Source organism: Haliotis cracherodii, unplaced genomic scaffold, assembly GCF_022045235.1.
Source record: "Haliotis cracherodii isolate W230 unplaced genomic scaffold, xgHalCrac1.p SCAF_1, whole genome shotgun sequence".
In the NCBI taxonomy this organism is placed as follows: domain Eukaryota; kingdom Metazoa; phylum Mollusca; class Gastropoda; order Lepetellida; family Haliotidae; genus Haliotis; species Haliotis cracherodii.
This window is the reverse complement of record NW_027266264.1, coordinates 8,701,893-8,725,386: the sequence shown is the minus strand read 5'-3', so window position 1 is coordinate 8,725,386 and position 23,494 is coordinate 8,701,893. Positions and strand designations below refer to the sequence as shown.

Here is a 23,494-nt window from a genome sequence, read left to right as displayed (position 1 = left end):
CGCCATAGATACTTCCGGTGAAATAGAGTTACCTCCCCTAAGTAGAACAACTATTTAGTTCTGTGTCTCTTGCATGGGTTTTAATAGTGAATTAATATGTAATGTCGCTTCGGCAATATTGCATCTTTATAGTGACTATGGATTATACAACAGTATGAAAGTATTATGTAGCATCAAAGAAATACCTAGACAATAGTGGACATTTTTAATTAATATTTTGAGCGTTAAATCCCAGCTATATCACACTTTCAAAGTCAAGTTTCACGATCTAAATCAATCTAGCAATTATTACAATGTGACTATAATGTTATAAGGCTAAGTCTCACTTCCAAACGTGGCAATATTTTTTTTAATCAGTTTTAGAATATTTTAGTAAAGCCTTAAAATTCAAAACGTTAATATTGAAAAGTAAAAGTACATCCACACATGTCAAAACGGGCACCTGCTTGGCATTAGTCCTGCGCCAGGACTGTTGAATATATATACATATACACACATACACATACACGCGCGCACAAACACACGTACGCACGCACGCGTGCACGCACACGCGCACACACACACACACACACACACACACACACACACACACACACACACACACACACACACACATATATAAGTTTATAGTTTCCTTAATTCAAAACAGTAGAAGGGGAAAGGTTCTTTTCAAAGAAAAAATACAATTATAACATAGAAATGTTTTCATGGACTAATTGTTAGTCCAGTCTGTCATGTATGGTGAATTACATGAGAGATACGGTTTGTCTCCATAATTATTGATAGCAGCGGTCTCCGAATGAGGTCTAGGCTAGATGCTGTGGAGTGAACTGTCACCATCCTTTCGTTTTCTTAAACTGTTCTTTTTTTAAAAATATGACGTTTTGGGTATTTTCCACGAAACAAACAGTTAATTTTTTCACCACTGCCAACAAATTATACATTTGGGCATATTTCTGACTACTCATTAAAAAAACTTCAATCCTGTTAAGCATAATGAGAGGGTGGGAAATTAGACAAGGTGGAGAAGGAAATGGGTTAAGAGGAAATAATGAAATAGTAGAAGTTGGTGAAGGTAATGCTATATAGATAACGGATGATCCTATCTCCAATGTTAAAAAAGAACACAACGCCAACGAGATAGAAGGGAACACCACTGTATAGCGACACAACTCCAACGTCATAGAAGGGAACACCATTGTATAACGACACAACTCCAACGTCATAGAAGGGAACACCACTGTATAGCGACACAACTCCAACGTCATAGACGGGAACACCACTGTATAGCGACACAACTCCAACGTCATAGACGGGGACACCACTGTATAGCGACACAACTCCAACGTCATAGACGGGAACACCACTGTATAGCGACACAACTCCAACGTCATAGAAGGGAACACCACTGTATAGCAACACAACTCCAACGTCATAGACGGGAACACCACTGTATAGCGACACAACTCCAACGTCATAGAAGGGAACACCACTGTATAGCGACACAACTCGAACGTCACAGAAGGGAACACCACTGTATAGCGACACAACTCCAACGTCATAGAAGGGAACACCGCTGTTTAGCGACACAACTCCAACGTCATAGAAGGGAACACCACTGTATAGCGACACAACTCCAACGTCATAGACGGGAACACCACTGTATAGCGACACAACTCCAACGTCATAGAAGGGAACACCATTGTATAGCGACACACCGTCAACGTCACAGAAGGGAACGCCATTGTACAGCGACACAACGTCAACGTCATAGAATGGAACACAACTGTATAGCGACACAACGTCAATGTCACAGAAGGGAACACCACTGTATAGCGACACAACTCCAACGTCATAGAAGGGAACACCACTGTATAGCGACACAACTCCAACGTCATAGACGGGAACACCACTGTATAGCGACAAAACTCCAACGTCACAGAAGGGAACACCACTGTATAGCGACACAACGTCAACGTCATAGAATGGAACACAACTGTATAGCGACACAACGTCAATGTCACAGAAGGGAACACCACTGTATAGCGACACAACGTCAATGTCAGAGAAGGGAACACCATTGTATAGCGACGCAACACCAACCCGATAAAGAGGGACATTCATTGTATAGCGACAGAACGACAAAGCCATAGCGAGGAAAACCATTGTATAGACAACTCCAACGTCACAGGGAAAGCCACTGTATAGCGACACAACGCCAACGTCATAGAAGGGAAAACATTATATAGCGACACAACGCCGGCATCAATGCACAGTAAAACTATTGTATAACGACACAACGTTAACCTGATAATGAGGGGAAACCTCACTCAAATCTGATCATGGACTTTGAATAAACACCAGTTTTGGTTTATGCCTCTTTAGAATTTGCTTTAACAGATGGCTCATAATTTCCAATGTAAGTGTGTTTTTGATATAATCATTTAGGGGGACATGGTTTATTCTTCATACCTGCATATAAATTCAAAATGTAAAGGGTAGATTAATCAGTCTCCATTATCAGAGACATCTTGTTTATCTGTTCTTGAAAACGTCTGTCGAATATCTGTCATTTTCCCGAGACAAGGGAGTAAGCTGACTATAAAAGTCCAGTTTCCAGCATTGCCCAACTCGGCTTGAATTTCTCAGGCTGGATCGTAGTGCCACCAGTGCCTATTACGAATTATGTCCCTTCTATATCCCTCCTACTGTCCAATCAGATTCCATCACTCATATCCCTTGCAAATAAAACGGCGGCGCCTAGTGAAGACGATCTGATCGATAATCAAGATCTATATTGTAATAAAACGGGTCTTATCCCGCGAAGTGCATCAAATCACTTGAGCACCTTGATTTAAAACATGAAAAGATTTGCAAAATATCCGTCGACGCCCTGTTGGCTGTACACATGCTTTGTAAATCCTGCAAGTTGAAATCATCCAGTTGTTTAAGAACCGGATGTCTCGTTCGTTACGCAATTTTAATTGGACTATGCATAGACTCGTTAGTCCAGCCAAAATGTAACTCCGAAAATCCAGCCTTGTTCAGCAAGGGTGGAAAGTAGACTTCTGTAATTAGCTATAACGCCCTTGCCTCGGGAAGATGATATCTGTCGAAACAGATTCCGTTGGGTGTATAAGGCAAACTAGTGATGTAAATAAAATGAGGTGAGGTGAAATTGGGTTTAACGTCGCGTCAAGCTTATTGCACTTATATAGCGACGAGCATGCACGCGTATGTGTGTGTGTGTGTGTGTGGCTGCTGCCTGTGTCAGACAGGGTACCAACAAGTAGTATATTTTGGTATGACGCGGCCGGGGATCGAACCCCGGACCTTCCGCATTTCGGGCGGACGCTCTACCACTGGACCACGGAGGCGGTCTGTAAATAATATGAATGGATCACTGAAAATCAGTGATTACACCGGATTGTCCTGCTCTGCCGGTAGCACCCGTCACTCATACAATTTTCATAAACATGTAAAAGATTGTTTGTTGCCTAACACTGTATCCCGCAGAACTCCTGGTAATGGTAGAAAAACAGGGCTTAAGAAACGGGCGAATTCTTTATTAAATGGATTTATCCGAGTCGATTGATGGCAATGCATTAGTTTTCTAATGGCGGGATAATACCAGATAATTGATTAGTTTCTATTTCCTATAACTTTCCAAAGAATAATTAGTTAGAAAAGGTCGGTAAAAATATATCGTTCTTTATGTCCCAATCGGTCTCTTAAAATAGTTTGACAATCAACAGAATCTTATCGATTGTCACCACTGTTGGACGAGTCTTCTCTTATTGCATTGCAGATAGATAAACTGTTATAAAGGTCTTCGACTGTGAAAACAATGTATTAAAAAATGATATGCCGTTGCATAAATAATCCACAGAGAATGTCAAGCATGGTTCCTGTTCCGTCATGGTAATATAATTGGCTACTCGTGCAAAGTGCGCGCTCTGACCACAAAACAAGTTCTGCCCAACTTTTTCTTATGTCTATTCTGTTTATCTGAATTATGTTTTGATGTATAGAGTACAGTCCACATAATGATATCAATGTTCTCCAAGGCCAACTGGAACACTAATATAACTGGTCCTTACTAAAACACACGATCAATGCTGGGTAATCAAAACAGTTGTCGGACTGTATCGATGGTTTGGTTATTGATGACTGGGGTTATGTTACTAACTCTTAGCAACCCGTCCAGACCAATCAGTGACATGCAGGCATACCAATCACGGGTATACTTAGGGAAGTATTTAACATTTGAGCGCTCACAGCCAGCATCGGCACAATCGGAGCTGCTTCTGAGGACGCACGGGTGAGTTGTTTTGCCACTCAGGTAATCCATTCGTGACCAAATCGTGTTATTCCGGGACAAGTCGAAAGTTACGGAAAGGGGCGAGTGGTGACGAATGTCAGGTAATCGGCACATTTAAGACAATTCATTCACAGATGAACCCAGTTATCCTGAGTTCGATCCTTAAATATGAGAATAATCAACTATTTGAAGTCAGGTCTTTTAATGGCATTTAGCAGTGATACACATAAAGATGAGAATATATGGATGCCAACTTTTTTATTATGAGGAACACAACGTTTCGGAGGATATGCTTACTCCTTCATCAGGTGAATGAATGCCATGAGGCAGAGAGCATATGTACATGTAAGGACAACAAAATGATAAGATCACAAAAGGGTAGAAACTATCAGTGTTATTACCCCGGCCTCCCGTTTGCCTATTACCTATTACTTATCTATGATAACTTAAGTACTGGCTTCCAAACCTTCAGCCCTATCACCTATCAGTGCCAATCATCTGTTGGCTTCCCTTGTTAGTTTCTACCCTTTGTTATTTTCCACCTTTTGTGATCTTATTATTTTGTTGTCCTTACCCGTACATATATATGCTCTCTGCCTCATGGCATTCATTCACTCGACGAAGGAGTAAGCATATCCTCCGAAACGTTGTGTTCCTCATAATAAAGAAGTGGGCATCCATATATTCTCTTCCTTATTTTAAGTCAGATGCAGTATGTAAGAGCAATTGTTAAACTTAATGCGCAAATGATGGGGGCTTCACGTCTGACGCAGGTGGACCGCCGACTATACCTCGGTATGGGGAGGACAATTGTTTTGTTTCCTTTCGGGTTTTTCGGTGACAATAAGTTAAAAGGGTACTGAATGATTGTTCCAAGTATTTTAGTCTTTTTGCATATTTTGATATTATGGCTGAATTACAAGAACGCGTATTATCAGTATTTAATTAAGTTGGTTAAAGTGATTTTCCTCAGTTATCCAAACACACACATACACATTTATAATCACTTTCCAAATCGATGATCGACATGTACATAACTTTTTCTTATGTCTATTCTGTTTATCTGAATTATGTTTTGATGTATAGAGTACAGTCCACATAATGATATCAATGTTCTCCAAGGCCAACTGGAACACTAATATAACTGGTCCTTACTAAAACACACGATCAATGCTGGGTAATCAAAACAGTTGTCGGACTGTATCGATGGTTTGGTTATTGATGACTGGGGTTATGTTACTAACTCTTAGCAACCCGTCCAGACCAATCAGTGACATGCAGGCATACCAATCACGGGTATACTTAGGGAAGTATTTAACATTTGAGCGCTCACAGCCAGCATCGGCACAATCGGAGCTGCTTCTGAGGACGCACGGGTGAGTTGTTTTGCCACTCAGGTAATCCATTCGTGACCAAATCGTGTTATTCCGGGACAAGTCGAAAGTTACGGAAAGGGGCGAGTGGTGACGAATGTCAGGTAATCGGCACATTTAAGACAATTCATTCACAGATGAACCCAGTTATCCTGAGTTCGATCCTTAAATATGAGAATAATCAACTATTTGAAGTCAGGTCTTTTAATGGCATTTAGCAGTGATACACATAAAGATGAGAATATATGGATGCCAACTTTTTTATTATGAGGAACACAACGTTTCGGAGGATATGCTTACTCCTTCATCAGGTGAATGAATGCCATGAGGCAGAGAGCATATGTACATGTAAGGACAACAAAATGATAAGATCACAAAAGGGTAGAAACTATCAGTGTTATTACCCCGGCCTCCCGTTTGCCTATTACCTATTACTTATCTATGATAACTTAAGTACTGGCTTCCAAACCTTCAGCCCTATCACATGATTGTTGTTTTTTAAGTAACTTTTACTTTGAAAAAGGGTTCCATTCACGTTAATGTGTGCCCGTGCATCAGACAATTCTCTTCTTGGCCTGATTGTGGTATTCGGCGTCATGTATTGTTTAGGATATTTAGAATAAAGCGTATTGAAAGCGAGAAAAATATTACACCGCGTTATGGCAATCGTCTTATGCAAGACATGTCAGAAGAAAAAACATCATCAGTGTATGTGAAAGCCTGGCGTCCGAGTCTTCTCAATCACATTGAAATCAGATCTTTTACCCCGATACATACCCTCTGCATCCACGGGCTTCTAAATTATCGATACGAGTAAGAAAAGCATTCAGAAAAGCAATTCTGATTTCTGTATCTCGAAAACGGATATAGTCGGGGACTGCAAAAAAATAAAGCAGCATCATTATGTTGTTGTGGATTTGTTATGACTTGATCTAACGAATATTTGTGGTCTGTGGGTTTTTTACAAATCGAAATTTCCGAATTGAGGTGTAAAGACATGATGCCGTATCACGTCGGAAAGCTGACATCTTGTTTGCTCAAGAACCAACCTTCCTTCATTTCGCTTGGGCGCTAAACGTTCGACCTTCTATGGGGGTGTGGGGCGGTGGGGTAGCCTAGTGGTTAACGCGTTCACTCGTCACACTGGAGGTCCGGGTACGATTTCCCCATTCGTCACCACTCGCCCCTTTCCGTAACCTGCAAGGAGACTCGTCCCCATATCGATGAATGTTATGTGCGAAAATACGACAAACCAATCAGAGTGCGCGTATGATTTCAAGTTCTTCGTCAAAGAATCCATCAGAAATAATTTTTGATTTTACATATGTCTTGCATCTAAAGATATACAAAGACATAGTTAAACGTGTTCAATCATACTGCGTAATTCCGCGTGTCCATATGTGCTTTAATCCGAAATATATATATCTTATATGTGAACCATTACGCAACGAGTTGACAAGTGTTTTAGCTATGCCCGTTTGCGCTAGCTAGGAAGGTACCTGGTCGCAAAAATGTCCATGAGAGGGGCACGAGTCGCTATTCGGCTTGTCCCGGAATAACACGAGGTGGTCACGAATGACGGGTACAGTGTGGTATATTGCTGAAAGCGGCGTAAAAGCATACTCACTCACTCATCTTGGCGCAAAGAAGTATCGTATCGTGCGGTGAAGACACACGTGACGTTGCTAATGAATAATTTGCATACTCGTATATGCAAGGGGTTCTCAGTGGGAAGTGACAGCAGGTAGATACTAGATATATATACTGAACAACAAAAGTTCATGTGACATTGAATAAGATTTAATGCAAAGTTATGTTTTTTACCAAATCTGAAACAATTTCGGTTTGCAACAGCTAAAAGACTCCTGTAAGTGTTCAAATGGTTTAATTTGCCATACTGACTTCAGAAAATGCGTGATTTAATAAAAAAAACATGAACATGCCAAAATGTCAATTTACAAATCAATAGCGTGTGTGTCCACCTCTGGTTGCGATGCAAGCAATACATCTTCGTCTCATGGAATGGACAAGGCGTCGCATTAAGTCCTGTGGAATATCTGTCCATATCTACTGGATCATGTTTCGAAGTTCCTGAAGTGTCTGTGGAACACGTGGTTGACGTCGAAGGCGCCGATCCATCTCATCCCACTTGTGCTCGATTGGTGAGAGATCAGGGGAGCGAGCCGGCCAGGGGATGACATTCACGTTGTTTTGTTGAAGAGAAATCTTGAAGAAGTCGAGCAATATGAGGCCGGTCGTTGTCGTGTTGAAAGGTAATGCCTGGGCCATGACGACGAAAAACGGTAGAACAACAGGGTCGATGATCTCGTCGCGCTGTCCATTGAGATTTCCCTCTACCACTATCAAACGGGTCCTCTGTCTTGCTGTAATCCCACCCCATACCATAACGCTGCCGCCCCCGAACCGATCTTCTCCCATGACACAAAAATTGACGTAACGTTCACCTCGACGTCGGTACACTCGATCCGTCCATCGCTGTGGCTGAGATGAAAACGAGACTCGTCAGTGAATAGAACCTGGCCGTCCAGCGTAGACACTGTCTGCACCACTGTAGACGTGCTTAACGGTGGTTTCCTGTCAAAATGGGACGTCTGGCGGGTCTTCTGGTGACAATCCCTTCACGGTTTGTGAAGATATTCGTCGAAGGCCAGGGATGCTTCTTGCAGTCATTGTTGCTGGCTGGAATCTATTTCGTAGGTGTGTTGTTCGAATCCAGTTGTCTTGTCGATTATTGGTTACACGTGGCCTGCCACTCCGAGGATGGTCTCTGACTGTATTCGTCTGTTGCCAACGTTGCCATAAACACCAATTGGTGTTTCTGTGGACGTTAAATTGTCTTGCAACATCACATTGAGTCGATCCTGCTTCAAGCATACGAATGGCTCGCTCATTTTCGGACAGACGTGGCATTTCGTAATGTTTAATAATTGCGTAATTTGTTGTTTTTCTGAGTGATGCTAAACAATGCATATGGAATCCTGTTAAAGCACATGTTTTATACCATTCTTGGGTAGTGAATGCATGGGGCTTGCATAAAAGTCAACTTTTGCATAGAATGCATGCTTTTCTGAAGCAGTTGCGTTTTTGTGGCTTGATACTACAATATTGAAAACCAAACTTGTTTGAAAAATACACTAAAATATTGGTGTCACAGGAACATTTGTTGTTGAGTATACATACAAAAGACACTGTGTGTCAGGTCAGCACATAGTTGTAGTGGTTGTTGTCTTGGTCTTGTCTGATTTTCATCTCTGGACCAAGGCTTATATATCCAAGGTCACCTGACATTAAGAAAGTCATAATAACATGTAAATGCAAACAACAATTCATCAGTGACATACCTGCACATCTCGTTTAGGATGACAGACAGTCGATGTACAATAAAATGGGGATTGACTATTAGGATTATCATCTTATAAATAACAACAATTGAGTGTTTCAAGGCATATAGATGGCATCGCTCCAGGGTAATTATCCTTTGGAATTAAATGTTCATTCAGACAATGGTTGTCGTAAAACAGGCTCTAGGACACTTTAAATGTTTCACAGTCGGTGATTAAAAGTCTATGGAACAGGTAGCAACAAACTCAATATCTTGACGTTCGACCCCGTTCAATAGTACAGGATCGATTGATCCGCAACCAGACTCTCCGAATCGAGCTCAGACGGTGAATCACATTGCTGCAAAGTTTCACCAGGCGTCTGGAGTACAAGTCACGGGTCAGTCGATTAGAAATCGTCTACATGCAGCTGATGTCCATGCTCGACGGCCACGTGTCATATTTTCACTTGAGTCCGAATTCACTTTGCTCTTCTTTGATTGTCGTGGTCGTGTCTGGCAACTTCGAAATGAACATCAAGCCAATGTGAACCTGAGACCTCATCACAGCTTTGGCTATGGTGTAGGGTGGCATCATGACTGACCGAACTCCACTCAAGATGTCCCGTTTGCATGGCGTGTGGGTCAACGTTTTGTCCTCAGGGCCCCGTTCTACAAAGAGATCCTAGCGCTACGGCAGTCGTAAGTCTATGTTAAGGTTTTCGGAGTTACGATCACATTAGCGCTGTGATCGCTTTGTGGGACAGGGTCCAGGATGACAACACACACACACACACACACACACACACACACACCACACACACAACCACCACACACACACACACACACACACACACACACACACACACACACACACACACACACACACACCACCACCACACACACACACACACACACCTCCACCACCACACACACACACACACACACACAAACCACCACCACTACACACACACACACACACCTCCATCACCACCACCACCACACACACACACACACAACCACCACCACACACACACACACACACATACTAACACACACACACACACACACACCTCCACCACCACCCCATCCGCCCCCATTCCTTCCTGGGACGTACGTGATAGAGAGACGTGTGCGTCAATGTCACAGGCCGCCGACCATGTTGGCTGAACGTAGCTAGGCGCTGGAAGAGGAGTGGGACAGACTCCTTCAAATCGCTATTGGGATTCATATGCAGTATCCCTCGTCAAGCGAGTGAATGTTCACAAATCGTGGCAGTAATACTCACTACTGATCCAAAAAAACGTCAACTATGAAAATTCCCATCTTTCCCCCGTCGTCCTCCAAGATCGTTGGCGGTCATAACATCCACTGTCATACTTCACCACCGGTTGTAGTATGTTCCCCAGTCGTCATCATATTATCATTTATTACTAATTATTATCATACAACTAATACTGGAAACTTATATTTCTTACATTTTTGAAAGTTAAAGTTATTTCTATGTATTCCCTACTCTCCTTAAGAGTATATTTGTAACAGAAATAAATATAGGTTATGACGCGAGTGTGGTTTGTGATGCTAAATGTCCCATCTTCCCAAGACAAGAGAGTTAAATGACTATAAAGGTCCAGTTTCCACCCTTGCCGAACTAGGCTGGTATTATGGAGTTACATAGTCCAATCAAAATCGCGCAAAGAAATCGAAATCCGGTTTGAAAACTGTCGTGCTGAATTCGGTCGATTGCAGGATTTGCAAAGCACGTGCATCGCCAACTCCTTGTCACAGATATTTTCCAAATCTTTTCATGTTCTTAATCAAGGTGCTCACGTGATTTGTTGCACTTCGCGATGTAGGACCCGCTTTATCACAAAATAAATATTGATTATCGATCAGATCGTCTTTACTGGGCGACAACATTTTGTTTTAATCAAATGCAAGTGATAAAAGAGGTGGAATCTGATTGGTCTATAGGAGAGGTTTAGAAGGGACATAGCTCGTTATAACCACTGGTGGCGCTAGTTCGGCAAGGGTGGAAACTAGAAACTAGCATGTGTGACCACCAAATGCCTCAATACACGCAAAAACTCTTCGACGCACAGAAAAAGTCAGTCGTCTGATGAGTTCAAGTGGGATTTGACGCCTTTCTTCTTGGAGGGCCAAGATCAGTTCTTGCCGGTTGGCTGGAGAGTGTGGTCGTTGTCGAACACGACGATCCATCAAGTCCCAGAGGTGTTCTAGGGGGGACATGTCGGGTGAGCGTGCAGGCCACGGCAGGACGTTGACGTTGTTGGCTGCGAGGAAGTTAGTGACAATTCTGGCTGTATGGGGTATAGCGTTGTCATGCTGATTAATGACACCACGTGGCTGAACTGGACGAAGAATGTTATCCGTGTAACGCTGAGCTGTCAAGTTTCCGTCAACGATGGCCAGCGGTGTCCTCTCCTGCCCACAGATCCCTCCCAAAACCATGACACTCCCTCCACCATATGGTACGACCTCCTGCACGCAACACGCCGCCGTTCGTTCACCCCTAAACATACAGAATCGACTTTCGTCAGTGAAGACAACCCTCTGCCAGTCACATCGTTGCCAACGTCGTACAGTCCGGGCCCATCTCAATCGCAGACGACGATGTTGCGCTGTCAATAGCTGTCCTCTGTATGGTCTAAAAGCCCTGATTCCATGAGCCCTGAGTCTCCTGGCCACTGTCTGTCGACTAACCCTGTGACCTAAGGCATTTGTCGCCATGACGTCGCTGTCAGGAAGAGGTTTTGGAGGTGCAAGGTACGCAAGAACCGGTCATCATGGGGCGTGGTCACCCTGGGTCTGCCTGTTCTTGGCCTGTCAGCGGTCCGCCCTGTCTGTCTGTAACGTTGCATCAAGTTGGTAACGGCAACACGGGAGCAACTGAAAGTTCGTGCAATATGGGCGTCGGTGGCTCCCATCTGTACCATACCCAAGGCTCGTTCACGTTGTTCGACTGTTAGTCATGGTATTTCTTTTGTGTTTTTTTTTTTTATCACTGTGGGTGTCTGACTTGCCGTTGCAATCGTTGTTTTTCACTTTTTCGCGTGTTATCTCGCAAACATGCAACAGACGATTAACATTTTCTGCATACACTATTGTTGTATTTAGGTTATGTATTTTAGATAGACTTCATAGAAATAAATATTATACTTTGTCTGAAATCTATATTTTCAGTTGGTAAAGTTTCTTTTGGACGTCAGTTTACTAGTACATAGTGGTTATTCATAATACATGACAAGACTATTTACCCATCCCAAAACACGCAAGCTCGATAATCTCTTTATCATATAGTATCATACTTCAATTCAATCGGGGCGGTCGGGTAGCCTAGTGGTTAAAGCGTTCGCTCGTCACGCCGAAAACCTGGGTTCGACTCCCGACATGGGTACAATGTGTGAAGCCCATTTCTGGTGTCCCCCGCCGTGATATTGCTGGAATATTGCTAAAAGCAGCGTAAAACCATACTCACTCACTCACTTCAATTCAATCACCCGGTACTTCAGTTTTACATGGCAAGTTTTCCTGTAATGTGCGCATTAATATTTTACGTCACAAGCTCAGATATGATTGGTTTGTTAGCACCATACCCCTGGTCGCCAAAGTTTCGCCAAAGTGGTGAACGTCATAAGGCCTGCATCGCTTGTGGATTTCCTCCCACTGTCAGTTGGCACGGAAGTACTGTTCAAAGCAAAACTCACTCTTTCTAAACGGCAGAAATGTCTTGTCCATATGCGTAGTGTATTTCGAAAGATGCCAACATCATTATATCTATTACTGCTAAACCTGGAAAGTCTTCACAGGTTGGCAAAGTGACCCAAGAGTGGGATTTAAGCGTTAAATGTCTTTGGTGCCTTCTATTGTTGTTTTTATACTCGTTTTAGGAATTCCCATATCATGTTGGTATAATTTAATCATACGTTTGGAACTTCCTTCATTAAACGCTCTCTTGTTGAGCTTTGAATTAACTTTTGTCGCTTTGAACATCCATCTAAATATATTGAAATTTAAAATACTTTTAAAAAATTAAAAGTTTGAAAATAAAAAAAACCCTTCCAAATGACAACGAAACATTTGTCTTGAACTAAAATCTCATCGACATTTTCCAAACGATTGGGTAGAAGCCTTGTCCCATCTCTACAGCAACAATCACACAACACGAACTCCGATATAGGCTCCTATAGTACAGACATTTGTTTTACAACCATCACTTAATTTGTGTTCTTACTTTGACACACGTACACCCAGTTATTAATGATTAATGATTTTGCCCAAGGATGCTTCTCAATATGATATTCGAGAAACGTTTCTACTTTCCAAAAGGTAAATCGAACGGTTTTGTTCATCACATTAATTTGTACACACAGGTATAACAAGGAATACGCTTCGATTAATTGATCCTGGTTTAACGCCGCTTCAAGATTAATTCACCAATACAGCAGTTATGTCTGTGTGGTTACTGGTTATATAGTGCTAGCCCACCGAGATACCATGACATATATACCACACTCAGATGTAGACGGAAAGAAAGTATATTGCTTGATCAGATCTTCAAAGGTAGACGGAATGTAATACCCTTGATCTCCATTGCCCGAAGGTTTGTGACGGCGGATTTCTATGCCTTCTGAGAGTGTTTTTTTGTCATTTTGCAGAAAGGATTTGGACCCGTCACAAACACACGCAAGGGCAAGTCAATTGTTCGTGTTGGGGTTTTTTCACGTAAAAATGGGTATTGCATCGGATATCATTTTGTCACTAATGCGTAAATACTTGAAATATTTTGAATGCATAATTCATCATGTTTCACGTATACGCAACGCCCTGCCGTGTTGAACACTTCTGTTGATTGATTGTCGCTGAATAAATAACACAAGCGGGGCTGAATATTGACCCTAGAAGTCAGGACAACAGCTGTCATATGAACCACGGAAGTGAGGAATTATCATTAATCGATCAACAGCATTGTCACCATATAGCTGTAACGATTACTTGTGGTGGAAATTCATATAATCACTACCGACTAATTCGAAAACCAGGTTCAGCACCCGTGACGTCATCAGTCGTTTGCAACTCCGTACAAGCATAAAGTGCGGGGTGATACAGTGTCATGTAAACATACCACAATGTAGGCCAAGTAGTCACGGCAATACCAAAAGCAGATGTTAGTCGATAAATTCATGATTAACCAATATTGTTTTTCTTGAATCTATCAAGGGTGCGCGCGTGTGTGTGTGTGTGTGTGTGTGTGTGTGTGTGTGTGTGTGTGTGTGTGTGTGTGTGTGTGTGTGTGAAGACACATATTACAATCCACATGAGTAAACACCCATACAGCCCCATCTGCAGGTAGATTGTAAGATGAAGACACATATTACAATCTACATAAGTAAACACCCATACAGTTCCACGTGCGTGCAGATTGTAAGAAACTTTACCAGAGTTTGAAATCACTCCTGCTTAAAACCAACAAAACATACATGCATAAAGTAAAGTGTATTGAGAAGATCAATATGTCAACATAATCAACACTGAAAATGACAATCATACCGCGACCGAGAATGACGTCAGAGCCCCAGAGAGTTGGGTGTGGTAGAAAACTCGAGCTTTTAGAATCATGGACAATGGGCAGAGTACATAAACAATCGCTCACGTTCAATAACAAGTCATTAGTAGCGTGTGTGACCACCAAATGCCTCAATACACGCAAAAACTCTTCGACGCACAGAAAAAGTCAGTCGTCTGATGAGGTCACGTGGGATTTGACGCCTTTCTTCTTGGAGGGCCAAGATCAGTTCTTGCCGGTTGGCTTGAGAGTGTGGTCGCGTTCGAACACGACGATCCATCAAGTCAAAGAGGTGTTCTATGGGAGACATGTCGGGTGAGCGTGCAGGCCACGGCAGGACGTTGACGTTGTTGGCTGCGAGGAAGTTAGTGACAATTCTGGCTATATGTGCGCTAGCGTTGTCATGCTGATAAATGACACCACGTGGCTGCTGTTGGAGAAATGGTAGGACAACTGGACGAAGAATGTTATCCGTGTAACGCTGAGCTGTCAAGTTTCCGTCAACGATGACCAGCGATGTCCTCTCCTGCCCACAGATCCCTCCCCACACCATGACACTCCCTCCACCATATGGTACGACATCCTGCACGCAACACGCCGCCGTTTGTTCACCCCTTCGGCGGTAAACTCGTTGTCTTCCATCAGCCCTAAACATACAGAATCGACCTTCGTCAGTGAAGGCAACCCTCTGCCAGTCACATCGTTGCCAACGTCGTACAGTCCGGGCCCATCTCAATCGCAGACGACGATGTTGCGCTGTCAATAGCTGTCCTCTGTATGATCTAAAAGCCCTGATTCCATGAGCCCTGAGTCGACTAACCATGTGACCTAAGGCATTTGTCGCCGATGACGTCACTGTCAGGAAGAGGTTTCAGAGATGCAAGGTACGCAAGTACCGGTCATCATGGGGCGTGGTCACCCTGGGTCTGCCTGTTCTTGGCCTGTCAGCGGTCCGCCCTGTCTGTCTGTAACGTTGCATCAAGTTGGTAACGGCAACACGGGAGCAACCAAAGGTTCATGCAATATGGGCGTCGGTGGCTCCCATCTGTACCATACCCAAGGCTCGTTCACGTTGATCGACGTAGAGTCGTGGCATTTCTTTTTTGCGTTTTTTTTATCACTGTGGATGTCTGATTTGCCGTTGCAATCGTTTTATACCCTTTCCCGCACGTGCATTTGCAGTTGTCCGTTGTGCACGTGTTTTTCACTTTTTCGTGTGTTATCTCGCAAACATGTAACAGACGATTAACATTTTCTGCATACACTATTGTTGTATTTAGGTTATGTGACTTCATCGAAAAAAAATAATACTTTGTCTGAAATCTATATTTTCAGTTGGTAAAGTTTCTTTTGGACGTCAGTTTATGACAGTCTACACAAGTAAACAACTTACATAACTCCTGTATATTCAGTTCTAGTGCAGAGCGTTACATTATAACAACACGTTCCTCTTTGTCTTCCAGACAAATGTCTTCGATGGAAAGCCTCTCACTAACTTGTAAAATAATAGCAGTCACGTGTTTCGTCGGTATGACAACGTGCAGTTTTCAATTTAACACGAAAAATTTCCAACTATATCGCCTGTGGGACATGGACGACCTCATGCCGCCCTTCCGTCCCGTCAGTCCCATCACGTGCAAGGAGGAGTGCGCCATGATTTGCATGAGTGACGTCACATGTGCTGCTTTCTCACATGGCGAGTATGTGAGGTTCTGCATGGTGACCCCAGAAAGTGTCAGACCCTACGACGTGTCCATCAGCTCCCGGCTGTCTGGCTTCACACACTACAGTTTATACGAAGGTACGCATACTTTACTTGTTGATGAAGCTGGTACATATCAGTGCTGATCAATTTTCAGATGAATATTTGTGTTGCGCATTTTCCAGAAAACAGCTGCTCTTTGACCATAATTGATCTAGTCAAAGGCTCCTCAAGAGACGTGTCTTTTATGGTGGCCGAGTCGGGACATCGCTTTGTTGCCTTCAATAACGAGAAAGCGATAAAGCGTGACGAGAAAGCGAAAGCACGGGACCAGTAAGCGATGTGAATATCTATTCTATTCTTTGAACATCGCTTTCTAGTCTCTCGGTATCACCCGCTCGTGTTATCGCTTTCTCGTCTCGTGCTATCACTTTTTGAGTCTCGTGATATCGCTTTATCGATTTCTGGCGTCCGTTACTGAAGGCGAGAATGCGATGTCTCCTCTTGGCCACCATAGTTTTGGGTTTCTTTTTTATGTTTATTCCGATTTTCTGCTTCTCAGATTTATTGTGGCAGATTGTTCCATAGCAATGGGCCAGCATGTTGAAATGATCTATCGCCATATTTGTCACTGCTTCACTGAGGCCTTGCATGTTTTAATCTCGATCAAACAACTTCTGAGCAAGAGTTGTATCAGTCTCTTTGAAATCTTGGAAGAAGGGGTATGCTCTATTGTATCTCAGAAGTTGTGAAATGTAAACACCAAGGGCTGGAGCCTCTGGAATATTGCTCGACATAAATGGACAGTTGACCATTGGAAAGTTGAAGTCATCCCTCTTGTCATACAGTCTTATTGGGAGTGTTTTGTCACTCTGAATCTTTATGCATAGGCTAAATATGAAACAGATAAAACAGCCTCACTCGTCTCCCTTATTTCAAGTTCTGGATGGTAAATCAGAGGAAGGGATTATGCTATTTGATGGGTATTAGATCAAATATCAGATCATCGATATACCTGAAGCTTAAGTTAAACTTCAAGACCAAATCACTTTGCCAATCCGAGCAGGAATTCTGATTAAAAAACATTCCACTGTTTCAGACATCGGGGAGGGCATCTTACCACCTGGCTACCGGACATTCAACATCTCCAAACTGGCCCTGCGGTTCCACTACTACTGGCCAAAGAACTGGACAGATGCACGTGACACGTGCGCCAGTGAGAGCGGTCGTCTGCTCACTCTCGACACGGAGGAGAAGAGACAACTGCTGCAAGACCTCATCACAAGCAATAAAGGTACTGGAAGACACATGCCACTATTGGAAATAATTAGTCGTTAAATATGTCAAGAATGTTTGTTACCAGATCAAAGCTATTATTTGTTAGATATACATGTATACACCTGGACATTAATTTAGCGCCACCGATGTCTTTGTGAATGAGTCATGTACTTACAGCCCAGTGCAAAATGAGATAACAGTATCCAAACATGTTTCCTGATCTGCTTCAAACCAGTCTGTTTGAACGGAATCCTAAACCATTGCTAGTACACAAACACAGTTCTCGTCAATACTAGGTGTGACCACACTCACACGAACGATTGTCGCCGGACGCCTCAACATTCCATGAATCAGACTTTGCATTTAACTTTGGGGTATTCTAGCAGCAGTATGGAAGCAGCAGCAAGTTCACGTAAGGTGTGGACAGGTGGGTCTCTATGGCGAACTTGACGGCCTAAAATGTCACACAGATGTTCATTTAGCTAATGATATGGGTTTCTTGCTGGCCAAGGAAGTGTCTCGATGGCATTATGACGTAAACAATCTAGAACCGCACGTAATTTGTGAGGCTAGCATTCATCAATGAAGACAGGTCTCATGGCCAACGCATGATTGCCGAAATGGGGGATAACTGCCGTCTCCAGGATGCCATGGTGAAATCGAAGTCCGTTCAGATTAACCTGCACAGTGATCAAGTCAAGTTTACAATTGAATGAAACACATCCCCCTGAGACGTGCCCAACACGGACGTGCCTCACGAATGTTGTGTGCAGCCAGGGTTGTGTTTCCCTACCTCCAGACACGTGTATGACCGTCTACCATGTGTATCAGAAACCGATTTTCATCTGAGAAATTACATTATAGTAACGCCCACGTTGATGTCATTCTAATAATCTGCCATCTTAACGCTTCAGACAATCTACAGAGTACCGTGATAATGCTTTGTAATGAGAAAGAATGAATGATCGGAGCTGCAAATTAATTATTTCATTTATTTATTGTGTTTGATATAAGGGGCAAATCCGGAATTATCAGAGGCTGATAGCCAGAGTGACAAAGACTGCGTAACAAGAGGAGTGACTTTGAACTTTCCAATATTGAAAATTTTCCTTGATGTCGAGCAATATTCCAGCAGTTGCGGATTTCGAGCAATACTCCAGCAGTAGCGGATGTCGAGCAATACTCCAGCAGTAGCGGATGTCGAGCAATACTCCAGCAGTAGCGTATGTCGAGCAATACTCCAGCAGTAGCGTATGTCGAGCAATACTCCAGCAGTAGCGTATGTCGAGCAATACTCCAGCAGTAGCGGATGTCGAGCAATACTCCAGCAGTAGCGGATGTCGAGCAATACTCCAGCAGTAGCGGATGTCGAGCAATACTCCAGCAGTAGCGGATGTCGAGCAATACTCCATCAGTAGCGGATTCACGCACACTGGTGTTTACGGCTACAGTTCCCTAAACGCAAAACACTTGTTGAAGTTGATTCTTATAAATAAATACGTCAACAATAACAACTTCACCGAAAGCTTATTCAATTGGTGAAATGGGTGATATCGTTCAGCGGAATAATGCAACAGAAGGCCCGTCCATTCTATTATCCACCAATCAGGAAAAATCAGCCAAAATTATATTCGGTTTCTGGAAACAAACGAAAAGGTATTGCTTGGCTAGCCAATCAAATGCCACGGAAGAAACCCTATGTGATGTACTTATTATGAAGTACAGCTATACCGGAGCTGTATTTTTGTCTCATTATTTTCTTGTGCCAATGTTGACTCGTGTGTATGTTGCTGTAACCATGCATGTCAGGAAGAAACAGCCATGTCATTTCTTTGTGGACCTATCACTCATGCTAAGAGTGCTAATGTTGGTGCTGATGAAGGGACAAGTCGATTCGTTTGGCTTGGTAAATATAAGGCCATTAGTAAGAGCAAACGCAATTAAACACTAACTGTACCAATGGAACACTTCCCGACAAAATATCGTATGCTGAAATGTGAAGCTTCCAACAAATATTCGTTGCAATATGATATCATGCATTTCCTGCCATGCTGTAGGTTGAGGACATCTGACCCACGGAAACGGCGTATATATTTCGGCGGAAGTACTGTCTGGTGTGTCATGAAAATGCATCCGAGGATTCCATATGTTTGACTTTGAATAAGTAGAGGTCCTCATCCGAGTTTGTTTTGGGATGGTAAATATCCTGTATTGGGAATATACATTTTATTTAGCGAGCCTTGGCGAGCTAAATACATATTGTTTTTTTCCTAAATATATTCTATTTACATCCCAATACATACAGGTGTGATAACCTCTTTTAACTTATAACATGTAATGTTATTCTTAAATTCTGCCGTCGAAAACATATTCTCATCTCTCACAAACGGATCCTAAACATTTTTCTTAGAATGTGCGCAAGGTCAGTGACAACAGGCAATGAAGTTCCAGTTTTTAGACAACTTGTTACCACCAATATAGGCAAAAAACGACAATTGGCCTTTATCAAAGAGACTAGTCAATGATACGTCATGTTTGTGTAGAGTCTGTCTGGTCTGTCATAATGTTAGGTAATGCAGTCACATGTCCCACACACCGACAAAATGAAGCAAAGTTCCATGTTGAACACACTTCCGGGAAGCCCAAGCCACAGAGGTCTAACGGCGCAGATATAGAAACTGACGTCTCTAGTGCCCTCAATTATATTGCTTTGCAATTTATATCTCCAAAGCTGCCTTAACTTGTAAAAGGTCTCAGCTGCGCCCCTGACAGACTCTAATTTTGGTATGTTAGACTTTTATTTTGATACCGATAACAGAGATCCCAGTAATTCGTCCAGATCCCGAGGTCAATTCTGACTCGACGGCCGACAGACAAGGGGTGCGCCATGCTTCTTTGTAACCAATGAAAGAAGTACCCTTCTGACCTTATATATTTGCATATTTATCCTTAAATGACTCCAACGGGTACCGTCTTTATCCAATGGCTTTATCCTGCAGATAAACCTACCCGTTATTTTGATAAATGATGTCATTGTCAGAAACGTGTTGATGTTTTAATTTGAAATGGTATTTGCAATTGTGAAGAGCTTTACGTTTTCACCCTTTTAAAAATGTTGACTCGGTAACAATGGGGTAGATCTTGATACTTTTGTCCGATATTGACAACCGTATTGACTAAAGACGTATTTGGAAAACATTTACCATTGCTTTCAGAGTTGAGCACTACCGGGACAGGGCTGTACGTTGGTGGGACGGTAAATGGTACAGAGTTCTACTGGGAGGACGGTACTCTCCTGGCCAACAGCGACCCTCTGTGGGCAGCATCACCTGCCGGAACCGGAAACTGCACCATCTTGGACCGCGATAAGGGCTTCCGGCTCGTTGATGGCGACTGTTCGCTCGAGCAACCCTATATTTGTGAACACCTGCATTTTGAGACACAGAGTACACTTCCTTCAGTTGGTCGACAGAGTTTAACCTAGCATCAACGGATGTATGTTTGTGATTATGTTCCAGTTCTTTTCGAAAAGTGCAAGATGCACGTCCTTTATAAATGATCGACTAAACAACAAAACACACATGAAATCTAAAACACAAAATTCGCGTTGTTAAACAATACTATAAATTTAACAGTATTGAATCAGAACTGAAAATTACGTCCTTTGTACATCGAACTCAACACGTGATAAGGGACCGATCATTTATTACAGATGTTATGGAGGGATAGGTGGGGGTGTCGGAGGTTATTGATGCACTAATGTACTGAAAATAATAACCCTCCCCTAATGCTTGTCCCATTTTTCATGACCCTCCCTGAAATATCAAATACATTTAAGCATCCCTCTGTCCATCCACCACCCTATGATAAATGACCTGTCCCTGACGGTCTTGTATCAAAATGTATGTGGTGTAAGCGGAATTCTGTTTCTTGTGTTCACAAATGTTCTTTTGTCAAAAATGGAAGGCACCGAAATTACCAATGCCGTTGGTATCCTTTCGATATACACGCACGATTCCATGCATTATGGTGCCCGGGAGAGGAATGTAGCCATTCGTGACCAACTCGTGTTATTCCGGGACAAGCCGAATTGCAGGTTACGGAAAGGGGCGAGTGGTGACGAATGGAAAGTAGCAACGAGCGACCTACGGATCACTACGCGGCTGTGTACCGTCATAGATGTCTTCATACTATTTGATTTCTGATTTATTTGTTTTAAGAACAAAGTATCTCAAACTAAAACTCCTGCCTATTCAATGGAATCATAATTCTTCACGTGCCCTCGACAAATTCTTAGGTCCGTCAGAGAAATGCCAGTAAGCATCAATAAGACTGATCACAGAATGAAGTGGTATTATCAATGTAACAAATGTTATATTTGGGATAACACATTCTTAGAAAAGTGCATATTCTAGCACTGTTTTGGGTTGAGTTCCGTCCCGGATTCGAACCAACACATTCGACAACTTCCTAAATGGCATTGTGTTCATTTTCAATAATGTTTACATCACCGGATATAACTATGCAATCTTCAGACCAGACATTTTATGGACATATACTCGGAGGCATAAAAAACGAAATGACCTACCGCACAAAAAAAGTGGATGTCGTGTTCTGGTTCCTGACCATCAACTTTAGGAGCATCATTGATGTGGACTTAATGGATCGATGTTCACGTACGGTTATTGTCTCAACTTAAACAGGTTATGTTAAAACGTATTTTTAAAACAGCGAAGGAGTGCCAAGTTATTCACGTGCAAGCTATGCACTCGGGCCCAATAAAGGCAGATGTGATCACATGTCAAATATATATACCACGGCTTGGCGAATTCGAAGTGGGTATGTCCCAGCCCAGTTTGGATGTCGGAGGTTCACAACGCCATGCATGTTGCCTGTCGACCATTGCGAGACTTCGTGTTCGATAAAACAACAAAAAACTTCTGACCGACCTCGTTGAGGCAACTACGGAATACCATTAGCGCCATATCATTTGTTTTCTTTCTTAAAACTTAAAGATACGAATTTAAAATTTCAGGATACGGTGTTGAAAATCTACGATACATTTTAAGTCGACCATTGCGAGATTTCATGTTCGGTAAATCAACAAAAACTTCTGACCGACCTCGTTGAGGCAACTACGGAATACCATTAGCGCCATATTATTTGTTTTCTTTCTTAAAAAATAAAGATACGAATTTAAAATTTCAGGACACGGTGTTGATCATTCACGATCCAAGACAAATGATATGGCTTACGAAGGCAACTCATATGCGAGTTTACATATTGTGCTCCTACGTATCAGTTACAGACTTCTTTCTCAAGATGTCCACGCTTCACGGTTGCAGGAATGGCCTCAGTATATATGTATATGATGTGTTTTTGTTGTTCACGTGCGCATAATCAATGTCTACTATAATGAGGTTTTTTTGTGTATTCTGTGACGTCGTCTGTTTGGAAAGATTAAAAGCTTCATAAAGGTACATGCAGTTTATAATGTTTTAGCTCACCTGACTGAAAGTCAAGTGAACTTTATTCATGGCCCGTTTGTCTAGCGCCCGCCGAGCGTCGTGCGTCATCCATCGTAGGTCGTCAACATCACACCAGGAGCCATTGCACCGCCAACGATCGTGAAGGATGATAGGGGTGAGATGGGAAATTTCAAAGTTGACGGGGTTTATATATACCAGTAGTGCATATTACCTCCACAATTTGTCAAATATTCATTCACTCGACGAGGCATACTGAAAATGGTTTTCCCAAGGGTGATTTGAGGGAGTCTGTCCAATTCCTCTTGCAGCACCTGGCCAATCTCAGCCAACGTAGTCGGCGTCCATGACGTTGATGCACACGTCTCTCTATTTTGTCCAAGAAATGTTCAGTGAGGGAAAGGTCT

General features: G+C 42.6%; 1 protein-coding gene across 1 annotated transcript; it reads left to right on the top strand.

The window, feature by feature from the left end:
* The first annotated feature begins 5,655 nt into the window (after positions 1-5,655).
* Positions 5,656-23,016, top strand: LOC139459329 (uncharacterized). The gene is made up of 4 exons (XM_071240788.1): positions 5,656-5,697; positions 16,085-16,422; positions 17,423-17,617; positions 20,817-23,016. The coding sequence occupies exons 2-4, from the start codon at positions 16,089-16,091 to the stop codon at positions 21,083-21,085; spliced, it is 798 nt and encodes a 265-aa protein (XP_071096889.1). The 5' UTR covers positions 5,656-5,697; positions 16,085-16,088; the 3' UTR covers positions 21,086-23,016.
* The last annotated feature ends 478 nt before the right edge of the window (positions 23,017-23,494 follow it).

Coding starts and splice junctions, on each gene's coding strand:
- LOC139459329 (XM_071240788.1), top strand. CDS start 16,089: ATGTCTTCGATGGAAAGCCTCTCACTAACTTGTAAAATAATAGCAGTC. Junction 16,423..17,422: donor ACACTACAGTTTATACGAAG/GTACGCATACTT, acceptor CCACTGTTTCAG/ACATCGGGGAGGGCATCTTA. Junction 17,618..20,816: donor CCTCATCACAAGCAATAAAG/GTACTGGAAGAC, acceptor CATTGCTTTCAG/AGTTGAGCACTACCGGGACA.